Raw genomic sequence first — 26,853 nt, forward strand, 5'->3', positions numbered from 1 at the left:
AAGGGGACAACAGAGGATGAGATGGCTGGATGGCATCATGGACTCGATGGACGTGAGTCTGAGTGAACTCCGGGAGTTGGTGATGGACAGGGAAGCCTGGAGTGCTGTGATTCATGGGGTTGCAAAGAGTCGGACACGACTGAGTGACTGAACTGAACTGAACTGAATTGAATATTCTACTGGGGCTTCCCTGATGGTTCAATGGTAAAGGTCCCCCTGCCAATTCAGGACACACAGATTCGATCTCTGGGTCAGGAAGATCCCCAGGAGAAGGAAATGGCAACCCACTCCAGTATTCTTGCCTGAGAACTCTCTTAGACAGAGAAGTTGGCAGGGGAGAGTCTATGGGTTCCCAAAAGTTTTGGACATAGCAAATAAACAATAATGATATTCACACACATATATATATATATATATATATATATATATATACATGCACACATTACATCTTCTTTATCCATTCATCAGTGATGGACACTTAGTTTGCTTCCATATCTTGGCAATTTTAAACAGTGCTTTCACTGTGGGTAAATTTGGAAGTATTTTTCAGAAGATAAAACATTTAAATTTTCTTTAATTAGATGCCTGTGTTGTCACCATAGGAGAAATATGATAATGGAAGTGAAGTGACATATACTATTGTACTTAAGTGTGAAAGAACAGGATATATTTGGATAAGTACATAGTGCATGCAGCATAGTGTAGCAGACTGGGTAGAAGAAACACAGCAAGAGAAAGAAGGAATATATATATATATACTAGAAAAATGAGGTTGGGGCCGATCAAGTCCCTAGTAAAACAAAGATGAGTAATAAACAGAAAAAACATGAACTCAAGTAGTTCTCTCAAAAAGGGGAATGAAAAAATACATACTTTTAATTGTTAAAAATTAAACCTGGATATTTCTGGAAATGTTTAATTTTAATTTTTTTCTGGTTTCTAAAAGTTTTCTCTCACTTTATGGACAGGTTGTCCCTACTTTTATGCTATTTTCGTAAATGATGAAGTTATATTCAGTTCAGGTCAGTTGCTTAGTCGTGTATGACTCTTTGCAACCCCATGAATCGCAGCACGCCAGGCCTCCCTGTCCATCACCATCTCCCGGAGTTCATTCAGACTCACGTCCATCGAGTCCGTGATGCCATCCAGCCATCTCATCCTCTGTCGTCCCCTTCTCCTCCTGCCTCCAATCCCCCCCAACATCAAAGTCTTTTCCAAAGAGTCAACTCTTCGCATGAGGTGGCCAAAGTACTGGAGCTTCAGCTTCAGCATCATTCCTTCCAAAGAAATCCCAGGGTTGATCTCCTTCAGAATGGACTGGTTGGATCTCCTTGCAAGCCAAGGGACTCTCAAGAGTCTTCTCCAACACCACAGTTCAAAAGCATCAATTCTTCGGCACTCAGCCTTCTTCACAGTCCAACTCTCACATCCATACATGACCACAGGAAAAACCATAGCCTTGACTAGATGGACCTTTGTTGGCAAAGTAATGTCTCTGCTTTTGAATATGCTATCTAGGTTGGTCATAACTTTTCTTCCAAGGAGTAAGCGTCTTTAAATTTCATGGCTGCAGTCACCATCTGCACTGATTTTGGAGCCCAGAAAAATAAAGTCTGACTCAGTTTCCACTGTTTCCCCATCTATTTCCCATTAAGTGATGGGGCCAGATGCCATGATCTTCGTTTTATGAATGTTGAGCTTTAAGCCAGCTTTTTTGCTCTCCGTTTTCACTTTCATCAAGAGGCTTTTTAGCTCCTCTTCACTTTCTGCCATAAGGGTGGTGTCATCTGCATATCTGAGGTTATTGATATTTCTCCCAGCAAACTTGATTCCGGCTTGTGCTTCTTCCAGACCAGTGTTTCTCATGATATACTCTGCATATAAGTTAAATAAGCAGGGTGACAATATACAGCCTTGACGTACTCCTTTTCCTATTTGGAACCAGTCTGTTGTTCCATGTCTGGTTCTAACTGTTGCTTCCTGACCTGCATACTGATTTCTCAAGAGGCAGGTTAGGTGGTCTGGTATTCCCATCTCTTTCAGAATTTTCTACAGTTTATTGTGATCCACACAGTGAAAGGCTTTGGTATAGTCAATAAAGCAGCCCAACTCTTAAATTCTGTGATTTTACATATAGCCTTTATTTCCTTTGTTCTACTTATACTGAAAACCTTGCATCCAATATATGAGCTCATTTTGTGCATAAAGTCAAAGATGCAAATTTCTCATTCTTTCCTCCAGAACCAGTCTAGCTGTCAATTTTCTCATAGCGCCATGCACTTCTGTATTCCTCAGGCTATAGATGATAGGATTGAGCATCGGTGTGACTACTCCATAGAACAGGGAATCAGTTTGTCAAAAGCAGCGTCTTTGGACTTTGGCTTCATATACATGAAGAGGATTGTCCCATAAAACACAGTCACCACCATTATGTGGGCTGAGCAGGTGGAAAAAGCCTTTTTTCTTCCTTCAGCTGAATTGATTCTTAGTACAATAGAAAGGATGAAAATGTAGGAGATACAAATCAACAGTAATGGAACAAATAAAAATATTACATTGCCCAACATGATAGTAATCTCATTCAAGGATATATCTGTGCAAGCTAGCTTGACAAAAGCCAATATTTCACAAACAAAATGATTGATGACATTTTTTCCACAGAAGGGCAACTGTACTGCAAGAATTGTTTCTGTCAATGAGTTGAAAAAGCCCAGTCCCCAGGAGAGAGCTGCCATCTGAATACAAAGTGCCTTGTTCATGATGATAGGGTATCTCAGAGGGTTGCAGATGGCTATGTAACGGTCATATGCCATCACTGCTAGAAGTACACACTCTGTTGACCCCATTGTGTAAGAGACAGACATCTGAACAACACATCTAGTGAAGGAGATAGTTTTTTTCTCCGACAGAAAGTATATCAGCATTGAGGAGATAAAGGAAGATGTGTACCAAATGTCAAGGAAGGAAAGATTACAGAGGAAGAAGTACATAGAGGTGTGAAGGTGGGAATCCAGGAGGGTGAGGGTGATCAAAGTGCTGTTCCCCAGGAGAATCACCAGGTACATCAACAAACACACCACAAAAAGGAGTTTTTCTGCTCTTGGATACTCAGAAAGTCCCTGTAGAATGAACTCAATGTCAGTCCAATTGGTCCTTTCCATTTCACGTTTTCATACCTGGAGTAATCCAGAAGAGATGCGGATTTAAGGAGTCTATACAGTATTATAATATGAAGTAAGAGAATATTGGAGGAAGGGCAACAGGTCAGTATTAGCCGGCTGGGTTTACAGTTGTGAGTTCAGATTTTTAATTTTTTCTTTTAGCTCATGTGTCAGGGAATAGAAGAAAGACAATAATTATGTTGGTAGTTTATTAACACTACAAACTGAATATTCCATTTCTGACATTATGATGCCCAAATTCTGAGTCAGGGAAGAACTATTTAATAAATACTTGTTCTTCTTGATTCAGACTTACTTTGAATATCATTTTGGAAATAACATGCTTAACTTCTTAAAAATATTGATTTATGATTTTATATCATGCCAGTCATTAACAAGAACATTGGTTTAGGGTTTTACAATTTATGAAAATTTTCATCATACTTATTTTATCATCACTATAATTCTCTGAGGGAGATAAAGTTCATAACGGTAAGAAGCATTTTAAAACACAGTAGGTAAACAAACTACTATTCAGTTCTACATTTTCTGACTTCACATCCCCCCTTTTAAATTACTTGATTATTGCCCTCAAAATTATAAAAGCTGTCCGAGTGGGAGTGTCTAAGCACCTTTTAGAATAATGCTCTCCAGATGATTCTATTGTATAGCTGAGGAAGAAAATACCCATCCAAATTTTAGTATACAGATGAATCACATGGGAAACTTTGGTAAAAGACTCTCAATCAGTGGATCTGAAGTGGGTTTTAAGATCTGTATTCATTAACATGCTTTCAGATGTTGATGTTGCTTGTGTATAAGCACATGAATAGCAAGGCCTTTTAAATCATCTCTCTTTGATATGTTTGGAACTTGCCATTGGGGTTTCAGTTCTATGTAGGATTGAAATTGAACAGCAGACAATACAAAACTAAACATTTTGGTGAGACTTCTGTGTAAGTGTATTGCGATTTGTTTGGGATTTTTTAGTTTTTAGAAATACAAACAACAAAATCACACATAGAACAGTTTGCCCTTTATTTCTGTCCATATGAAAGTCATTCCTTTTCCATTTGCTGAATTTGCAATTAAGCTCAATATTTTCCAAGAAAGGAAGTTGAGATTATACCAGACCTCCTTACCTGCTTCCTGAGAAATCTGTATGCAGGTTAAGAAGCAACAGTTAGAACCAGACATGGAAAAACAGACTGGTTTCAAATCGGGAAAGGAGTACATCAAGGCTGTATATTGTCACCCTGCTTATTTAACTTCTATGCAGAGTACATGATGCAAAATGCTAGACTGGATGAAGAACAAGCTGGAATCAAGATTGCCGGGAGAAATATCAATAACCTCAGATATGCAGATGACACCACCCTTATGGCAGAAAGCAAAGAAGAACTAAAGAGCCTTTTGATGAAAATGAAAGAAGAGAGTGAATAAGTTGGCTTAAACCTCAACATTCAGAAAACTAAGGTCATGGCATCCGAACCCATTACTTCATGGCAAACAATGGAAACAATGGAAACAGTGACAGGCTTTATTTACTTGAGCTCTAAAATCACTGCACATGGTGACTGCAGCCATGAAATTTAGAGATGCTTACTCCTTGGAAGAAAAGCTATACCAACCTAGATAGCATATTAAAGAGCAGAGATAGTACTTTGCCAGCAAAGGTCTGTCTAGTCAAAGGTATGGTTTTTCCAGTAGTCATGTATGGATATGAGAGTTCGACTATAAAGCACGCTGAGTGCTAAAGAATTGGTGCTTTTGCACTGCGATGTTGGAGAAGACTCTTGAGAGGCCCTTGGACAGCAAGGAGACCAAACAAGTCCATCCTAAAGGAAATCAGTTCTGAATATTCACTGGAAGGACTGATGCTGAAGCAGAAACTCCAATAGTTTGGCCACCTGATGGAAAGAACTGACTCATTTGAAAAGACTCTGATTCTGGGAAAGATTGAAGGCAGGAGGAGAATGGGATGTCAGAGGATGAGATAGTTGGATGGCATCATGAACTCAATAGGCATGAGTTTGAGCAAGCTCTGGGAGACGGTGAAGGACAGGGAAGCCTGGCGTGTTACTGTCCATGGTGCTCCAAAGAGTTGGACGTGACTGAGAGACTGAACTGAACTGAACAAGGTCAGAGTTGTGTGCTATAAAGTGTAGAGAAAATGACTTTAATTTGAGAAAAATCTAAAGAGCAGATATTAACGTATGATATTTTTCCCTGTAACAACTAAGTAAAACTGGGTTTAATTTTGAAAACACTTCGTCATTCTCAAGATATTCTACCTAGATTAAAAAATATTCCTAGAGAAAAAAAGTTGATCGAATAGATGGGTTTTTACTTAGGGTTTTCAAAAAGTAGTTATGTTTCCAGTATAGGACTAGCTATTTCTGTGATAGTCATTTGCCAATGAGCTATACTGCTTTCTATGAAAACACTAGTTTACAATGGTGAGACAATTCATTCAAAATAATAGAATATTTACATATCTATTGACTATAGAAAGGAGATTGGTGTTGTTTAGTCTCCAAGTCTTATCTGACTCTTTTGTGACCTCATGGACTATGGCCAAGTGAGCTCTTCTGTCCATAGAAAGGAGGACAAACATTAAATTCAGGCTGCACCCTACTTTGTAGGCATACATTTCAAAAAGGGTAGCAAGTGTCACGACCAAGATAATCACGATGGTGTGATCACTCACCTAGAGCCAGACATCCTGGAATGTGAAGTCAAGTGGGCCTTAGAAAGCATCACTATAAATGAAACTAGTGGAGGTGATGGAATTCCAGTGGAGCTATTTCAAATCCTGAAAGATGATGCTGTGAAAGTGCTACACTCAATATGCCAGCAAATCTGGAAAACTCAGCAGTGGCCACAGGACTGGAAAAGGTCAGTTTTCATTCAATGCCAAAGAAAGGCAATGCCAAAGAATGCTCAAACTACCACACAATTGCACTCATCTCACATGCTAGTAAAGTAATGCTCAAAATTCTCCAAGCCACGCTTCAGCAATACATGAACCTGAACTCCCTGATGTTCAAGCTGGTTTTAGAAAAGGCAGAGGAACCAGAGATCAAATTGCCAACATCCGCTGGATCATGGAAAAAGCAAGAGAGTTCCAGAAAAATATCTATTTCTGCTTTATTGACTATGCCAAAGCCTCTGACTCTGTGGATCCCAATAAACTGTGGAAAATTCTGAAAGAGATGGGAGTACCAGACCACCTGACCTGCTTCTTGAAACAACTACATGCAGGTCAGGAAGCAACAGTTAGAACTGGACATGGGGCAACAGACTGGTTACAAATAGGAAAAGGAGTATGTCAAGGCTGTATATTGTCACCCTGCTTATTTAACTTATATGCAGAGTACATCATGAGTAACGCTGGGCTGGAACAAGCACAAGCTGGAATCAAGCTTGCCGGGAGAAATATCAATAACCTCAGATATGCAGATGACACCACCCTTATGACAGAAAGTGAAGAGGAACTAAAAAGCCTCTTGCTGAAAGTGAAAGTGGACAGTGAAAAAGTTGGCTTAAAGCTCAACATTCAGAAAACAAAGATCATGGCATCTGGCCCCATCACTTAATGGGAAATAGATGGGGAAACAGTGGAAACTGAGTCAGACTTTATTTTTCTGGGCTCCAAAATCACTGCAGATGGTGGCTGCAGCCATGAAATTTAAAGACGCTTACTCCTTGGAAGGAAAGTTATGACCAACCTAGATAGCATATTGAAAAGCAGAGACATTACTTTTCCAACAAAGGTCCCTCTAGTCAAGGCTATGGTTTTTCCTGTGGTCATATATGGATGTGAGAGTTGGACTGTGAAGAAAGCTGAGCGCTGAAGAATTGATGCTTTTGAACTGTGATGTTGGAGAAGACTCTTGAGAGTCCCTTGGCTTGCAAGGAGATCCAACCAGTCCATTCTGAAGGAGATCAGCCCTGGGATTTCTTTGGAAGGAATGATGCTGAAGCTGAAACTCCAGTACTTTGGCCACCTCATGCGAAGAGTTGACTCATTGGAAAAGACTCTGATGCTGAGAGGTATTGGGGGCAGGAGGAGAAGGGGACAACAGAGAATGAGATGGCTGGATCGCATCACTCACTGACTCGATGCACGTGAGTGTGAGTGAACTGCGGGAGATGGTGATGGACAGGGAGGCCTGGCGTGCTGCGACTCATGGGGTCGCCAAGAGTCAGACACGACTGAGCGACTGAACTGAACTGAACTGAGCAAGTGTTGGGTAGGCCAGGATATATCTTTACTTGGTATTAAGATTGGAGCTTGATTGACTATAGGTACACATACCAAATGACTTTGAGAATAAAATTCTGATAGCAGAATTTCAGTCATCTGGGACTTGAATGTACTTCAGTTTCTGGAGGACAGATGTGAATCAGGTCAACAACCTCTTTTTAGAAACATCTTATAATCCTGATTCCTATTTGGAAATTACTTATAGTAAATAAATGTATTGTACATGAGGTATCCTAGTAGCCCTTTGATAATTTCTGCAAAAAAAATTTTACTTGCAGATTTTTTAAAGAGAGACCACCAATCTGCTTTAAGGCTTTCAAATGGAGGTGGAGAGGAAGGATAACAGATAATATAGGGGAGATGATTTTCATTACTCTTGCAATGCTAGAGTACCTTTTAAGAAACAGTTAACAAATACTCCATTGAATTGCATTGTGCCTGAAATGCTTTCCCCATTTAACTTTACTTCTCTGAAATGAATTCATAGAATCTGGGAACAAGATTCTATAAAATGAAGATTTTAAAAGGTCCTTGGTAATTTGTAATACAGTCATTTTCCATGGTATCTGTATATTGGAAGTTATCTTTTAAAACAGTTTTTCATTCTTGTCTAATGCGAGGAGAATTGTTAGATAATCATAGTACACTTATTTTGGGTCATTATTCATCTTTTAATATGACATTTGCGATAAATTTCCACTAACCCCAAAATTACATTTAAATTATTTTAGAATGACTGATAACAAAACAATTATAGCATTATTTGAAAGATCAAAATCTAAACCAAGATAACCTAGATAGAATTGAAAGACTGAAAAGAATTATCAAAACATTAATGGATATCTTAGACACTTTTTTCCTAATTTCTGAATTACCTAAATTCTAAAATAAATATGCAAAAGGAAAATTGTAATGAAAAAGAAGAAGACACTGAAGTAGGTGTCAAATTATATTAGGAAGATTAACTCAGAGTAAAATATGCTAAAACAATTTAAATATTACAGTGGCTGTCTCATGTGTCTAGATACTAAACATTAAGGCTGAGTCGTACTGGTGCATCTTGTCTAAGTTATCCGTAGGAAGCTACTATTTCTGGTAGACCTGGTGCATTTATGATCCTTACTCTCTAAATCTTGCAGGTTAACAGTGTTAATTATTTTTAGAGTGAACCAAGATAAAGAATTTGAGTTCTTAGTCATTAATATAATCTCAAAAGAGATTTCAGATCCATGGTCCCTAGAATAGAATTGTCACTCAGTTCAGTTCAGTTCAGTGACTCAGTCATGACCGACTCTTTGCAACCCCATGAATTGCAGCATGCCAGGCTTCCCTGTCCATCACCAACTCCCGGATTTCACTCAGACTCACGTCCATCAATTCAGTGATGCCATCCAGCCATCTCATCCTCTGTCATCCCCTTCTCCTCCTGCCTCCAATCCCTCCTAGCATCAGAGTCTTTTCCAATGAGTCAACTCTTCGTGTGAGGTGGCCAAAGTACTGGAGTTTCAGCTTTAGCATCATTCCCTCCAAAGAAATCCCAGGGCTGATCTCCTTCAGAATGGACTGGTTGGATCTCCTTGCAGTCCAAGGGACTCTCAAGAGTCTTCTCCAACACCACAGTTCAAAAGCATCAATTCTTCGGTGCTCAGCCTTCTTCACAGTCCAACTCTCACATCCATACATGACCACAGGAAAAACCATAGCCTTGACTAGACGGACCTTAGTCGGCAACTAATGTCTCTGCTTTGAACATGCTATACACTAGAAGATGATATTCTTATTTGTTGAGGCTTTGAACTGACCTAAATCTTAGCTGTCCTCTAATCCTTCTCACCCAACTCCTGGTGTTTTAGAGTAATCACTCTGTGGTTCCATGCTGTGAGGTTTCATTCAGGCACTCCTTTACTGTTGTAACAGACCTAAAGAAAAGTCTGTGACTTTTTTATTCAAGACAGAAGTTAAGCTCTCTAATTTTCTAGAAAGATCCCTAACTTTCTAGAATTTTTTTTTCACTTTTATTGACTTGGTTACTTGAAGATCTAATATTTAAAGTTCTAAGATTTTTCATTGAAAAGCAGATACCATCTATACTGTAAATTCTCATTAAAGGATATAATTCTGTTATCCTGTCCAGTTCTTCTAAATAGATCAATTAAGACAATTGATATTGTGAAAAATTAAGTAGAGTTACCAACTTTTATTCTGTAAGTTTTATAAACTCTGATCTTCAACTAACATACCACATGGAAAGGTGTATTATTTTAGCTCACAAGGAGAAGAGTAATTGACAACATGTAAGGTCCTAGTCTGTATTTGGCACTTCAAATAATTTTTAACATTTATCTTTCAGAATAATTCAAAATTATTATCCATATTTTAACAGTGAAGAAATTATTTTGATATTTCAAAATTCAAGTACAATTTCAATGTCTTATAGTTGGTAAATACCAGAATTATTATTTGAACCCTTATCTTTATTTTTTTAAATAGGTATTTAACTTATTTTATATGAAAAAAATTTTCAGACTACTATTTTTGTGCTGTTTTTCAAGGTAGAAAGTGTTCCAGTTATGCAGTTTTTTCCATACAAAATGAACCAGGAGCTCAACATCAAAATGCAGTTTTAATTAAGTTTAAATCCGTATCTTTACGGTCCCCAAACCCCTATTTTTATTGCTATGTCAAAATGCTTACATAAGTATGAATTTTTAAATAAAAGCACAATTTAAAATGATGCACTCAAGTTTTTTCAGGGACCCATATGATAAATACACACATAAAATGTACATTTACCTCTGAAAACATCAAAGACATTCATCATCTTCCACTTATGAAGACATTATTCTAATAATGAACTCATATGAAAAAATATTGAAAATTTCTCTCAGGTTTAGTGTAGAGAATTAAGGTTTCAGTAGCGGAATTTGATTAATTATATAAATGAAAGTTCAAAAACTTTTAATACTTTTTTTTTTTTGCTTTGGCCTTCTGAGGATCAGACTAACCCTCATGATTATTTCTTCCCTTTGTTGCTTTTTTTTTGGGGGGGGGGAGGTTCTAATCCTATTTTTATAACAAACATCTTTAATTACATGTATCCTCAAGCTCTTATTGAACATAGTTTATGTGTGAATAATATATAAATCACCAGGCGTTCTTTCTCCAGATGCTTTTTACTTAAAATTTTAGTGAACTCAGTACTTCGCAATACTCAAATGCATAGCCATTGAAAGCAAAAGTGTTAGCTGCTCAGTCCTATCTGACTTTGCAGCCCCATGAGCTGTAGCCCACTAACCTTCTCTGTCCATGGGATTCTCCAAGCAAGAATACTGCAGTGATCATTTCCTTCTCTAAGAGATCTTCCCAACCTAGGGGTCGAACCTGGGTCTCCTGCATTGCAGGCAGATTCTTTACCACCTGAGCCATCAGGGAAGCCTAAGTCTATTATTTATGATGGTCTTTTGCATTGCAAACTACTTTCTTTTCCTCACAGTCTCTCCCATGGAAAAATTTGAGATAAAAAAAAAATTAGTTGTATCCCAGTCTTGGAGATGATGCCTGGGTTTTTATATTTGTTTCCTTTCACATAAATAAATATATACATATTTTCAAAACCTCTGAGCAATGGTCACCTCAGCTCAATATTTTTATATTTATCGATGAGATGTTTTTCCTTTAAAAAATTTAAATAAAACTTCTCTCTTTAATCTTACCTTCTGACTGAGTTTTAGTCATTCATACCATTCCATTCTATTAACTGAAAGAATTCTCATTTTTGAATTTCATTTGCATTTTATTAATAAGGCCAGAAGATGCTAAACTTCAGTTGCTCCTTCCTAAAAAGAAATGGGAGAAAGAGCAGCCATGACTAGGCAATCTGTCTGTGCATGAATATTCTTAAGAGGTATGAAGGAAATAAAACATGTTAAAAAAAAGATCAGTGATGCAACTCTAGATTCCCATGATTTGTCTTAGAGTTGACACTTACTCAAGAGACTCAGCTTCTTTTGCAAGCTAATTTAGCATTCATTTTTATAAACTTCTTTAGTCCCTAAGGTTGTGAGTCAGAAACTTAGAATTCTCTAGAGAAGTCCCCACTTCTGTTCATTCCAAAAACCCAATTAACCTGACTTAACAAAAACCTTCCCTAGCCATACATTTCTTGGGATTTTCTTTGAACACATCTATTTGATGACCTCAGCAAAGTTCTCAAAACACTTAAACTTTCCCTAAGTATTTGTTTTTCTTTTGCTTCCGCAGATAATGCTAGATCAATACTAATAAAATCCTAATAAAAGAGGAAGTCATTCTACTTCTTTAAATTATTTTTATCATCCATATCCTTGTTAACTCAAAACTACATAGAAATAATTTTTCTTTATACCAGTATAGATAAAATTTAATTAGCATATTGCATTTTAAATCAATAATTTTATGTGACTTTGCAGTCTTTATAACCTTTCTCTCTAATATTTGAAGAATAATCTACCCTTAATTTTAATACTGTTGGATATTTTAATATTATTTTAATATTTTGAGATTTTGATATAATGATCATTGATATCTTTGTAATCTGCTTTGCTTCTACTAGAAATAACATAAGGTTAACCTCTAGTGATGTGATTATAGAATGGAAAGATGTGAATTGAGAGAATTTTTGATACATTTGCAAAATTATTTTTCCAAAGCTTAACATTTTACTGTGCTACTGCAGTATTTGCACAGACTATTTTTTGCATATTTTCTAGAACCAGAAATGGTATCTATTCTTTTCTGTTTATATAAAACATTACTTTGTTTTACTTTTTATTCCTATGATTGCTCAGTAATTTGAATATTACCTCTATGTTTATTTATTACTTATATTTACCTTTTTATTATTCTTGTCTCTTGGAATTTTGAGTTTTCCTCTTAAATTGTATGAACTCTTAATTAACACTTTTGTCTCTGTAAATACCTTTCCAATTTGTAGTTTTCCTTCTTATTTTTGACATGCAGTTTAAATTTTCATTAAGATTTTCATTTTATCCCTGAAAAATATGAATGAAATTTCACCTATGGTTTTATTTAGTTTTGTTTCATCCATATGAAAACTATGTTGTTTTCTCTAAAGTTGGGTTGATGTTCATTTTACTTCTGTTCCCAACCCAGTGATGTTTAGAGCACTGTATGAGGCCACTCAGGTTATTTTGGGAGACTTATTATTAGAAAGCTCTTTACATTTAACTTTACATATATGCAGCCCTCATTTTTCCTTGTGTAACAACAAGTATATATGCTCGTTTTTTCATGACAGCTTTTCAGGTTCTTCCAGATTGCTGTTTCTGATTCTTTCTTGTACCAGGCTGCACTTTTGTTCCTTCAACTATTCCCCATGTGTTTTGTTAAAATATTTTAGAACATACATTGCCAAAGAGAATATTTTAGGATTGTGAGATTCTCTGTGATACAAAAGGACTTTGGCTCAGCAATATATTTCTGGTATTGATTTTGCTAATTCTATAGGAACAAAGTCTTCTGTCATTTTGGAGGCAGAAGAGTGAGAGGGTTGAGAACATTAGATTCCGAAGTTAGACAGCCCAGTTTTGTCAGGCACTACCTCTATGACCTCAGTGAGGTCACTGAAACTCTCTAAGTCTTGGTTTCCATGTCTGTAAAATGAGGAACTTAAAAATACCTAATATTGTTCTGAGAATTAATGAGGCAATATATATGAAGAATTTAATGTAGTTATGAATGCATAGTAGTTATCAATAATGGTGCTTACTAATTTAATTACATTGATGATTTAAGATACACACCTTACCTTGCAGTTATAAAAAGAGATGGCTTTAGAATTGGACACTCTGAATTCCAATTTCCTGACTTGTCGGTTGGTGATCTTGGGGAAGATATTTAAGTTGCAATTGAGTATTATATCTACCTTGTAGTGTTGGTATATGATATAGTACTTATGTTTCTTGGTATTTAATAGGCACTCCATAAAAGGCAGTTAATGTTATTATATTTGATTACTGGTCAGTTAGTTTGAGTATAGTTAGTGCTGTTAGCACTAACTATAAATGATCATTTGTGGTTCGCTTGGATAAATAAAAGACATATAATAATCCTGCTTCAGTAAGATACTATAAAAATCAGTAGAAAAAAAGTATCAAAATGAATCACTGCTGCCAAAAAATAGAATCTATTCCTTGATGAGTTGGGGATAACACGGGTTCCTTGTATGAGACAAAATTTTATAACTTACTGAATTTGATTACATAAAGCCTTGACAGATCATTTAAGATAATTCCATAAAAATCAGAGGAGGCTCATTTTTCTTGATAAGTGTGTTTAAGTCAATATACTTTAGCAGTTACACTGCCAGGCCTATAAGTTGTGGGGGAAACAAAAATGGGTAATGCATGGCTCTGATAAGTCATGAGCTCCTGAGTGAAGTGGCATTTCTGCAGGAACTTCCTTACTGTTCTCTCAGCTTTCACTCTTGCCTTCCATCAGAATATCCCGCAGACAATGACACTGTGGATCTTCTTAAAATGTGATATAAATAAAATCATTACTCTGCAAACCATCTAATATAATATGTTATTCCAGCTGTGTTTCTATTCTGATTCACTGTTATCTACCCCTTACTTGTCAGATATATTCTTGAATATCATCACTTGTCAGGGTCCAGTTTGACATTCAAACTAAACTGTGAAATAACCACTACTTGATATTTTATGAGGACTGTGTTGTAGAGAGTGAAATTTATCTCCAGATGAGAGAAGACACTGCTGCAATCTGACTGCATGTTCTCTGCTTTCACATTCAGCACAGGTTCCTATGAAAAAAACTGAAAACTATTTGGAAGAAGCAGTGCTCATATTTTCAAGGGTCAGAGCTGTCACTTCCATCTTTCATTTGGATTTTTCATTTTAAACAGGGCTGAGATAGCACTTTCTGTTTCTCCTGAAGTCTGGGTCGGGGGGGAGGGGGTAAAGTGGAGGGTATGGAAGGAATGAATACACGGTGTCTAACAGGTCAGCGTGGCCCAGTTCTCTTCTCACTGCAGATGCATATGTTGAATGCTACCAGATACCAAAGGGACAGTATTGATAAACTGTTAATTGTGATGATTTCTAGGTAATGTTTAATGTACGGCAAAACCAATACAGTATTGTAAAGTAATTAGCCTCCAATTAAAATAAATAAATTTAAATTAAAAACAAACAAAAAAATGATGTGATGTATTTGAGACTTTCAAATTTGAAAAATTACTTGCAAATTAGCACAACCATGAAAAATTTCCAATCAAAGATACTGGTTTGTTTAACCCTAATGTCCTCGTTCACATCTGTGTTATTTTCAATATAAAAGTTTTCTCAACAGATCAGCTCTTGTCATCTACTGTTAGAAGCTATCTACCCTGTAGCTACTATTAGAAACCTTGGACATCTACATATTCCAGTTTCCGTAACAGAGGCTCAAACATCTAGGTAGTTTGCTTATCTGAATTCCCAGAAAGAGAATGCTGATTAGTATGTACACCTTTATTATTTAAATTGTTATTTATTGTTTTATTATTTACTTACCATTGTTTGTTTATTTGCCATTTTTCCCCTTACCGCTCCTGATCTAAGAACTTAACTTGTGCCTTTTAAAACTATTATTGTAGATTTTGTAAATTCAGAGTGAGGGAAAAAAATCCCAATATTTATTGAATCCTACTGTAGGTGTTTCAGGATTCTCCTTTATTATGACTCAATCCATTATTGCCCTGGACTTATTGAACACTACAGATAAAAGAACTCTCCGCTTCAAAAGGTAGATTGTTCTATTTTCAAGAAATCTAATGATTTTTTTAAAAAAATCACTTCATTTGTATGGATTCATAAGTTCCCAGGATGAAAATGTACTATCTGCATGATTTTATGTCTTCCAGGAGTCACAAACTCAAACATCTTCATGGCTAGGTAAGGAACATACTTGAGTAAAACAAGCTGAGTCTAAAGCAGTATGGATGAGTGAGGACTGTAACAGATCTCTTTAATTCTATGTGACTAAACAAAATGCATGTGATATGATATTCCTTTTCCTACCAGTTTATCATCTTTGACTCTCTCTCTACTCAGTGTTTTTTATTAGAATTTCTTCTTTATCCTGCCAAATTAAGTTTTATGTATAACTTGGTGATGGCAGTATATAGAGGACTGCTTTCTCCTCACAGAATAAATTGATTTCACTTTTAAAGTTTTCCAAATGATGATCTCATATATTATTTTCTTTACTGTTTAGTTGTGATCAAGGAGAAGAAATGAATCTCTTAGAAATGGCCCCAGATTCCCTCCAGAAAACATGAAGAGGGGAAGAGTATTGTTGTTAAAAAGTTACAAGTTTACTTTAACAAGCTTGACTTTGGATTGTTGCAAGCACATGGGATCCCATCCCTGTGTAACCTGTTTGTACCTTGATATCAGAAAGGTCAGCTAACTTTTAATGATGTCCTCTGAGATGTAGTTCCTGCTCAGGTGTAAATATCAAACTGTGTTTTTGATTCCAGAGGGAGATCACCAGGCTATGAAAAACAAGTAGAAAAAAAGTAATGTCTTCCAAGGTCTATTGTCCTTTGGAATTACTGTGTAATACATACTTAGAGGTCATATAGAGTTGGAAATTATTCTTTGTCCATCTTCTACAGGGATGGGTAGGAAGTTCTTTCAACAGTCAAAAACTTGATCTATATAATAGGGTGATGAAAAGTGTATGGATTTTGGAGTCTGTTTAATTGTGCTCTAGTACCCACTCAGTGACACTTCCTGGCTGTGTGGCTGAGGGCAATTTGTATAACTTTTTTGGATTCTACGTTTTATGTTGTATAAAATCATGTATGTCTTCGGGTTTTTATGAGGATTAAATGTATCTACAAGATCAGTTCATTACAGTTCAGTCTCTCAGTCATCTCCGACTCTTTGCAGCCCCGTGGACTGTAGCATGCCAGGCATCGCTGTCCATCACCAACTCCTAAAGCTTGCTCAAACACATATCCATCGAGTTGGTGATGCCATTCAACTATCTCATCCTCTGTATTTCCCAGCAGCAGGGTCTTTTCCAATGAGTCAGTTCTTTGCATCAGGTGGCCAAAGTATTAGAATTTCAGGTTCAGTACCATTCCTTGCAATAACTTATTCCTTTTAGGATTGACTTGTTGGATCTCCTTGCAGTCCAAGGGACTCTCAAGAGTCTTCTCCAATACCACAGTTCAAAAGCATTAATTCTTTGGCACTCAGCTTTCTTTATAGTCCAAATCTCACATCCATACATGACTACTGGAAAAACCATAGCTTTGACTATGTGGACCTTTGTTGGCAAAGTAATGTCTTTGCTTTTTAATATGCTGTCTAGGTTGGTCATAGCTTTTCTTCCAAGGAGCAAGCATCTTTTAATTTCATGGCTGCAGTCATCATCTTCATTGATTTTGGAGCCCCCCAAAATAAAGTCTGTCAGTGTTTCCATTGTTTCCCCATCTATTTGCCATGAAGATATGGGACCGAATGCCATGATCTTAGTATTATGGCTGTTGAGTATTAAGCCAACTTTTTCACTCTTCTCTTTCACTTTCATCAAGAGTCTCTTTAGTTCTTCGCTTTCTGCCATAAAGGTGGTATCATCTGCATATCTGAGGTTATTGATATTTCTCCCAGCAATCTTGATTCCAGCTTGTGCTTTATTAAACCCAGCATTTAGCACCATATACTCTACATATAAATTAAATAAGCAAGGTGGGAATATACAGCCTTGATGTACTCCTTTCCCAATTTGGAACCAGTCTGTTATTCCATGTCCGGATCTAACTGTTGCTTCTTGATGGGCATACAGATTTCTCAGCAGGCAGGTGAGGTGGTCTGGTATTCTCATCTCTTGAAGAATTTTCCACAGTTTGTTGTGATGGCACAGTCAAAGGCTTTGATGTAGTCAATAAAGCAGAAGCAGATTTTTTTTCTGGAATTCTCTTGCTTTTTCAATGATCCAAAGGATGTTGGCAATTTGATTTCTGGTTCCTCTGCCTTTTCTAAATCCAACTTGAACATCTGAAAGTTGTTGGTTCACGTACTGTTGAAGCTTGGCTTGAAGAATTTTGAGTATTACTTTGCTATTGTGTGATGAATTCATTTCTGTGGTAGTTTGAACATTTTTTGGCATTGCATTTCTTTGAGATTGGAATGAAAACTGACCTTTTCCATTGCTGTGGCTGCTGCTGTTTTCCAAATTTGCAGGCATATTGAGTGCAGCACTTTTACAGCATCATCTTTTAGGATTTGAAATAGCTCAGCTGGAATTCCATCACTTCTGTTAGCTATTGGCCTGTAGTTTTCTTTTTTGTGTTGTCTTTTTTGGGTTTGGTATCAGGGTGATGTTGGCCTTCTAGAATGAATTTGGAAGTGTTCCTGCCTCTGCAATTTTTTTGAAGAGGTTTAGAAGGATAGCTATTAGCTCCTCTCTGTAGAATTCTCCTGTGAAGCCATCTGGTTCTGTGGTTTTGTTTTAGGGGAGATTTTTGATCACTGCTTCAATTTCAGTGCTTGTAATTGAGTTGTTCATAATTTCTATTTCTTTTTGGTTCAGTCTTGGAAGATTGAACTTTTCTAAGAATCTGTCCATTTCTTCCAGGTTATCCATTTTATTGCCATATAGTTGCTCATAATAGTCTCATAATCCTGTGTATTTCTGCATTGTCTGTTGCAATCTCTCCTTTTTCATTTCTAATTTTGTTGATTTGATTCTTCTCTCTTTTTTTTCTTGATGAGTCTGACTAAGGATTTGTCAATTTTGTTTATCTTCTCAAAGGACCAGGTTTTAGTTTTACTAATCTTGGCTATTGTTTCTTTCATTTCTTTTTCATTTATTTCTGCTTGGATCTTTATGGTTTCTTTCTTTGTACTAATATCAGGGGGTTTGTTCTTCTTTTTCCAGTTCTTTCAGGTGTAACGTTAGGCTGCCTATTCGATGTTTTTCTTGCTTCTTGAGGTAGGATTGGATTGTCTATAAACTTCCCTCTTGGGACTGCTTTCACTGCATCCCATATGTTTTGAGTTGTTGTGTTTTCATTGTCATTTGTTTCTAGAAATTTTTTGATTTCCCTTTTGATTTCTTCAGTGACCTGTTGGTTATTTGGAAACATATTGCTTAATCTCCATGTGTTTATGTTTCTTATTGTTGTTTTTTTCCTTGTAATTGATATCTAGACTCATAGCATTGTGGTCAGAGAAGATGCTTGATATGATTTCAGTTTTCTTAAATTTATTAAGGTTTGATTTGTGACCCAAGATGTGCTATATCCTGGAGAATGTTCCATGCACACTTGAGAAAAAGGTTTATTCTTCTGCATTTGGATAGAATGTCCTGAAGATATTAATGAGATCCATTTCCTCTGCTGTATCATTTAAGACTTGTGTTTCCTTATTAATTTTCTGTTTTTATGATCTGTCCATTGGTTTGAGTGGGGTGTTAAGGTCTCCTATTATTATTGTGTTACTTTCAGTTTCTCCTTTTACGTCTTTTAGTGTTTGTCTTATGTATTGAACTGCTTCTATGTTGGCTGCATAGATATTTACAATTGTTATATCTTCCTTTTGGGTTGATCCCTTGATCATTAATTTTGTTGCTTTCTCTCAAAGTCCTAAGTCTATCCCTTCTCACATATATTTTAGTATCTGGTGAACTACTTGATGTTTTCCTTTCATATGGACATATGACAATTATTATATGTCATTTTAGAGCATACTGAAGAGGTTTTTATAATCTACATTTTAGACACAAGGAACGAACTATAAAGGAAATACAGATGTCTTTCCCCATACCTGTTATTTAGTTATGTAAGGAAGTGACAGTCTAACCAAATCTGTTGCTTATGCTCCATCTGATTTACTATATTTCTCAAACAAAGAATTGCATATATTATTGTTTTTAAAGATACCTCAAGATAAAATAAAGACTTAGCAGGACGGCTTATCTACCAAAAGTGAAAGAGCATTATAGAGCATTAGCAATACAAAATCACCAATATTTATTGGACATTCAGGACATCCTGCTGCTGCTGCTGCTAAGTCACTTCAGTTGTGTCCAACTCTGTGCAACCCCATAGATGGCAGCCCACCAGGCTCCTCTATCCCTGGGAGTCTTCAGACAAGAACACTGGAGAGGGTTGCCATTTCCTTCTCCAGTGCATGAAAGTGAAAAGTGAAAGTGAAGTTGCTCAGTCGTGTCCAACTCCTAGTGACCTCATGGACCACAGCCTACCAGGCTCCTCTGTCCATGGGATTTTCCAGGCAAGAGTACTGGAGTGAGGTGCCATTGCCTTCTCTGAGATGTCCATATAGAAATATAAATAGATCCCTGAAATTGTTGGAAAATTAAGCAGTGTTGTGACTTCTAGCACAATGAAGTTTACATACAAATTTAAATACATATTTTACAAGAGCATGTGCATATTTTGGGACAAATCAAAAACATAGTTTTGAGTTGGGAAGGAAATATTAGTAGAATCAATTATTATAGGAGAAGATAGGTGACTTTTTAAGGATTGAGGAAATTAATGTGCGGAGGGGTTGAAATTAAAATACAGAGGAGCGTGATTAACTTAAAGAAATACACAAAAGTATAAAAAGAAATGGACAGAGAAAAGCACATATAAAATCATAGAAAGCAATATAAGGTGTATGCTCATGAAAAAGTTCTGATCTATTATATACAATGTAGCTTAATAGACTTTCTGAGTCACTCATTCAAAAATGTGCTATCTGTCTGAAGTCATGACCCAAACTATCCGTACTGGACTTTTAAAATTTCTTTCTGGCCTTGAATATATGAATTCACTTTTATCCTATAACTTTGTCTATTTTATTCCTTATGTATATTTCTTTTAATTTCAAAATAGGTTGACATTGATATCCTGGATGCAGTTAACTTATCTAAAAAATGAAAGTAAGTAAAAAAAAAAGTGACAATGCAATTAATTCACAGAAAATGTCTTTTTTATTTCATTCCTAATATCTAGATAATTTTCAAGTCTATCATTTTGGTTGTTTCAATTAAGGATTTAATTTAAATTAACTTTGCTTTGTAAATAAATTTTAAACTAAAAAGCTCTCACATTTCATGAAGTTAGTTTGGTGAACATTTGCCTCTATTTCAAAAAGTTTCACAGGTGGGAGACTGTTATTTCATTTTTGAACTTTAGTTCAGCCACATTATATTCTTGACATCGTTCTTAACTGTGTCTGTGGGACAATGTCCCTAATGCACCAGAAGTTTCTCCATTCAACAGATCTCTCATTCCAACTTTAAATTGCTTTGGGAATGGGGAATAATTACCACTGTTGCACGACAAATATTTAGTCTTTCAGATCTGTGGAATCTGACATTGGTTGTTGAACCTGACCTTAGTTCAGAATGCTGACATAAATACTAAGAAGAAATTAACAGGTTCTCCTAGGAGGTGCAAATAATTTATCAGTGTAAGGGTAAGTCTTGAATAAAATAAAAATATACCCTTTCATTCCATAATTAAAATTCTTATTCAATATTGATTTAAAATATGAACAGCATGAGGCAGTGCAGCCTCTAATTAATTATTAGGACCAAATACAGCTGTGATTTATTATTCAGCACACTTTGGGAGTGTATTAGAAATGCAGAGTCACAGGCCCTGCATCAGCCTCGGCAAAAGAAAATCTACATTTTAACAAAATATCCAAGAAGTTTATATACATATTAAGAATTTAGCAAAGACTGAAATAATTGATTCTTCATTAATACACCAAGGCCCAAAATTCTGGGTAGTACTTGGTGGGAAAACTTGATATCATAACTTTTGGTGTTGTAGCCCACAGAATTCTATACTTCATGGGTAAATATCTGTGCTTCAAGCTCCACTCTTTACTTATAGGCTGGATTACTTTTGCCACATTCTGTCTTTCACATTTGAAAAAAAAATAGAGATAATGAGAAGATTGATTTTTTTTAATAAAGTGCTATACACATGTATACCGTTAGATATTTAAGCATTATTAGTGTTTTCTCAGGTTCACTTAAATACATAAATTATCAAGAATAATTCTGATGTCACTGAATGAAGCAAATGAAGAGACTATTTTTCTTCAGAGATCTCCATTGTATTCTTGCAGAACTAGTTTACACACTAGTCTTATAATGGGAAGTAATAAAATAGTAAGAGCAGACTGAGACTACCAGATCAACAACAAACTTGATGTTTGAACAAATGTTAAATTACCATGTATGTGATTCAGTTTACTACAATCAAATGTCTGCCCTATAGAAATACACAATTTAGCAGACTGAATCGAGAACTAAGGTGTCAGGCAGACAAACAAGTATGCATAAAATCACACTTGCTTTAAGATTTTCAACACTTTTATTAAATACTGGATCAAAATTCCAGTCTTTTTGGTCTTTTGCCTTCCCCACCACTCTCTCACTGAGATTGATTTAATGAAGTCAGATTTATAATCTGAAATATTCTAGGACTTTTATAAAACTCAATTTATAGTGTCTTCAACAGTGGGGAAGGTTGCTTCTGAATTTGCTTCTGATCCTAGGTAGATACTAGAGTGTGTTGCCATGCCTTCCTCCAGGGGATCTTTACAACCCAAGGATGAAACCCAGGTTTCCTGCGTTGCAGGTGGATTCTTTACCAGCTGAGCTACCAAGGAAGCCACTTCAAACATTAGACACAGGGCAATGAAATTCTCAGTTTCTCAGTATCACTGTGTTTTTGGCAAAGTGATTCTTGAAGATAACGGAATGACAGAGTTTTGAAGAAAACACACTGTTTCAACCTAGAATAGTGTCTATTCAAGAAATTTGTTATATGTGTTACTTGGCAGTGAAAATATTTTATGTTGGTACTTTTCTGACATCCTGAAAGCTAGGACATGGATAGAATAAATAAGACATTTGTGAATGAATTCATCCTTCTGGGACTCTCTGGTTACCCAAAACTTGAGATTATTTTCTTTGCTGTAATTCTAGTTATGTATCTAGTGATTCTAATTGGCAACAGTGTTCTGATCATAGCAAGCATATTTGATTCCCGTCTTCATACCCCCATGTACTTCTTTCTGGGAAACCTCTCTTTCCTGGATATCTGCTATACATCCTCCTCTGTTCCCTCAACTTTGGTGAGCTTAATCTCAAAAAAAAGGAACATTTCCTTCTCTGGATGTGCAATGCAGATGTTCTTAGGATTTGCAATGGGGTCAACAGAGTGTTTCCTCCTTGGCATGATGGCTTTTGACCGCTATGTGGCCATCTGTAACCCTCTGAGATACCCTGTCATCATGAGCAAGGTGGTGTATATCCTGATGGCTTCTGTGTCATGGCTCTCTGGTGGGATCAACTCAATTGTGCAAACATCACTTGCCATGCGATTGCCTTTCTGTGAGAATAATATTATCAATCATTTCTTATGTGAAATACTGGCTGTTCTCAAGCTAGCTTGTGCTGATATATCCCTCAATATTGTTACTTTAGCAGTGTCAAATATGGCTTTCTTGGTTCTACCCCTTCTGGTCATTTTTTTCTCATATATGCTTATCCTCTCTACCATCTTGAGAATGAACTCAGCCACAGGGAGACACAAGGCCTTTTCTACCTGCTCAGCACATCTGACTGTGGTGATCATATTTTATGGTACCATTTTCTTCATGTATGCCAAACCCAAGTCTCAAGACCTCCTTGGACAAGACAATTTGCAAGCTAGAGAAGGGCTTGTTTCCATGTTTTATGGGGTGGTGACCCAATGCTAAATCCTATAATCTATAGCTTGAGAAACAAGGATGTAAAAGCTGCTGTGAAATATTTACTGAGTCAGAAATCTGTTAACCAATTAAGACCAAAGTGAAATGTGGTTTTAGTGTATCAAGACAAGACATGGCATTAGTAGGCAATCATTGATGACCTCCTTTGGGGAAACCAAAGTTATGCATGGAGATTTTCATTCTTTGTCTTCACTAGCTCAGCTTAGCTACAATCCCTGGGTTCAGTAGTCTGCTATAAACTCAGATTCCAATAGGTTCTGATCCACATTTCAGAAAGACAGACAATTACTTTAGAACCTTGTCCCTGGTGATATCTGAAATGATTTTTGTGTGTGTGTGTGTACTGTGTAGTTGTTGTTGTTCAGTCACTAAGTCATGTCTGACTCTTTGTAACCCCATGGACTGCAGCACACCAGGCTTCCTGCTGTCCTTCACTATTTCCTGGAGTTTGCTCGAACTGATGTCCATTGAATTGGTGATGCCATCCAACTGACTCATCCTCTGTTGCTCCCTTCTCCTGCCCTCAGTGTCTCCCAGCACCAGGGTGTTTTCCAATGAGTCAGCTCTTCACATCAATTTGCCAGAGTATTGGAGATACAATATTGGAAAATATCACACACACTCTTGAAAATAGTGAGTAAGGAATATAAATTCTGCTCCATCACAAATCACTTAATGTTGGGAAAGTTATTCATTTTTTTCTAAAATACAGCTCCCTTATTTGAATGAAAGGGAGTAATTAAACATTGCTCTCAGTTTTATTATAAAGATTCAGTAAGTTGCACAAAGCACCCAGCACAGTGTCAGTTCATAGTAATTTCCTTTGTAGAGGACTTTGAACTTGACTTTTGCTGGTGACTCAGAATTTAAGAATTGAAGTAGAGGCTCCAAATTTAAGATGAATGGCACCAACTTGCACTTAAAATTTTTTTTTAAGCTATCAGTTGTTAGAGGCAGACATCTTCCCTTTGCCTTCCTATTAGTATCAACCACCACTCTTATCTACATTATATAATGTGAACTTCAAGAAAAGAGAAGATATAATCAGAGAAGACTTTTATACCATGAGAAGTGCTCATGAATGGTGAGAGGTGTTTCACTACTGTTCCTATGAAAGAATGGGAAGACTGTTCTTACCCAAGCCTAGTAAGATGATTCTGCAAAACCTGTTGAGGTTTTGGCTGCCTGCAAAGAAGAACTGACATCTGGCTTGATGAATGGAGGATTGCTGAGCATTTTCTCTCTAGGCTGTAGTTTAGGAGGGGAACTACACTACCAGAGGGCTGTAGGATGGGTATCTTAGGGCTGAAAATAACCAGAAACTTTTTAGTTTGCCTGAAATACTTTTTTCAGCTGTGAAGACTGAAATTTGTGACTGGGAAGAGAAATTCATTTCATTTTATATGCGAATAAGTTAAAATTTCTCAATAAACCTATTACAGGCTTTTGAAATAGTTGTGGTTTTTTTTCTACTTTCTGTAGATTCTTTTGCCGTAGCTGAGCACAGCATGTCATTGGTCCACACCACCAGTCTTTTGTGACAGTTGGTTTCAGCCTTATGATACTACCTAAATTTTCTCTTTCTTATTGGTATTAGAACCATAGTATGACCCCAGACATCCTAACTGAGAGCTGTACTCCCTGCCAATCTATGTCCTTAGGTAAATCCATATTTTTGATGTGTGTTAACTGGTCACTGAAATCCTGCTGCCTGTCTTCTGTCCCCTCTGGGTTGGAGGGTTGTCACTGTAGCAAACCTCTAATTGTGGGTTCTTCTCCTCTGGCTTGTATCACAATGGGTGCTGCTTTCGGTTCTATTGAGACAGGTATGTAGCAAGCCTTGTAGGTGAAGTGTAATCCACTGGAATGAGCCCTACATTTCAGTCTGTTGCAAGTTTGATTCTTTGCAAACTTTGACCTATGCTACCAAGGTTTTAACACATGTCTGTATGTACATGGTCCTGCTTCTGTTGTCCCAGGCAATTCCTTAGCATCTTATTTTTTCCCCCACAAAGCAAAGGGTGCTAGCATCTCAAATGCATTTTTATACCAAACTGAATGCTTTATTTATAAAAATTGATTAAAATTATTCTTTCCATTGCCATATCAAAAGTTGGTGCTATGTTGCTTCAATTTTGACAAGTTCTGCTCATGTTGATGCATGCGTGAAAAATTAACAGTTTTAAAACTAATCTGCCCTCCCAAGAAATTGAGAAGTCTCAGAAAGATTGTATGTGTATTATCTTGTGATATCCCTGGAAGAAGGCATGATTGAAGTGACAACATACACACACACCTTTTGTGATAAAATAATAGATATTTTATAATTTTTTTAAAATGGAAGAGAATAGGGAAAATATTGTTAGCAATGTTGATACCTCCTAGAGGTGATCACCATGAACATTTTTATTATTTGTGTTATTAACTTGGAGGCATAAAATTAATCATTTTAAAGGTGATTTATTTTGATGCACCATATGCACTTGAAATTGCTATTTTGAAAAAAAATAATGTGTATACAACTCATTAGGTTTCATAGAATAGATTCTAGACAAATTACTGTAGCAGGTGATATGATTTTTTAAATTATGTGCCCCCTCCTTTCAAATCATATTACCTGCTGTCAGTGTCACTGTGAATGTTTCCTCAAATGTTTGCAGCCCTGGCTTGTGTGTGCATGTGTGTGTATACATAGATTATAAACTTTGCATTTTGGAAATCTTCAAATAATAGAAGTAAAGCTATATAATGGAACTTCATGCACTAATCACTCATTTTAAAGAACTGTTAGTTCATTGTTACATTGATATCTAAACCCACTCAGTTCCTTTATCTGGGTTTTAAGTAAATATTGGATACATGCATGAGTGTAAATAATTTTGTATTTTGAAATAATTCAGACTTATAGGAAAGTTGCAAAAATCACAGAGAGAATTTTCGTTAAGCTTTCATTGAGAATCTACAGATATTACATCTGACCACATTTGCCTTATCATTACTTCATATAGTTATATATGTATATATGTAAGAGTATAAATACATATATAGAGAACTGTTTGAGAGTGAGGTACATATACTATGACTCTTAACCCCTAAATATTTCATTCAGTTTTACCATAAACAGAATATAATTGTTGACGTGAAGAAAAAACACTTTTTAATTTAGCAGTCAACAAAACACTGACCCTGAGCGTTGTCTTGCCACCAGTTTGTGTGGTCTATGAGCTAGGAAGGATTTTTAAATTGTTGAAAAACAAAATATATATATATATATATATATAATTCTTTATCAGTTCAGTTCAATTCAGTTCAGTCACTCAGTCGTGTCAGACTCTTTTTGACCCCATGAATTGCAGCAGGCCAGGCCTCTCTGTCCATGACCAACTCCTGGAGTTCACTCAAACTCACATCCATCGAGGCGGTGATGTCATCCAGCCATCTCATCCTCTGTCATCCCCTTCTCCTCCTGCTCCCAATCCCTCGCAGCATCAGAGTCGTTTCCAGTGAGTCAACTCTTCGATTGAGGTGGCCAAAGTACTGGAATTTCAGCTTTACCATCATTCCTTCCAAAGAAATCCCAGGGCTGATCTCCTTCAGAATGGAC

At 36.4% G+C, this 26,853-nt stretch overlaps 2 protein-coding genes across 2 annotated transcripts in view; one reads left to right on the forward strand and one right to left on the reverse strand.

Moving 5' to 3' along the window:
* Window positions 1–3,161, reverse strand: part of LOC138434515 (olfactory receptor 13D1-like) — a 76,048-nt gene extending 72,887 nt beyond the window's left edge. The window contains exon 1 of the mRNA XM_069579349.1: window positions 2,377–3,161. Coding sequence (XP_069435450.1) covers window positions 2,377–3,161 — 785 coding nt within the window. The remainder of the gene's footprint in view (window positions 1–2,376) is intronic.
* Window positions 3,162–22,364: 19,203 nt separating this feature from the next.
* On the forward strand, window positions 22,365–23,237 carry LOC138434512 (olfactory receptor 13C4). The gene has a single exon (XM_069579347.1). The coding sequence runs from the start codon at window positions 22,365–22,367 to the stop codon at window positions 23,235–23,237; it is 873 nt and encodes a 290-aa protein (XP_069435448.1).
* The last annotated feature ends 3,616 nt before the right edge of the window (window positions 23,238–26,853 follow it).

Source organism: Ovis canadensis, chromosome 2 (assembly GCF_042477335.2).
Source record: "Ovis canadensis isolate MfBH-ARS-UI-01 breed Bighorn chromosome 2, ARS-UI_OviCan_v2, whole genome shotgun sequence".
Classification (NCBI taxonomy): domain Eukaryota; kingdom Metazoa; phylum Chordata; class Mammalia; order Artiodactyla; family Bovidae; genus Ovis; species Ovis canadensis.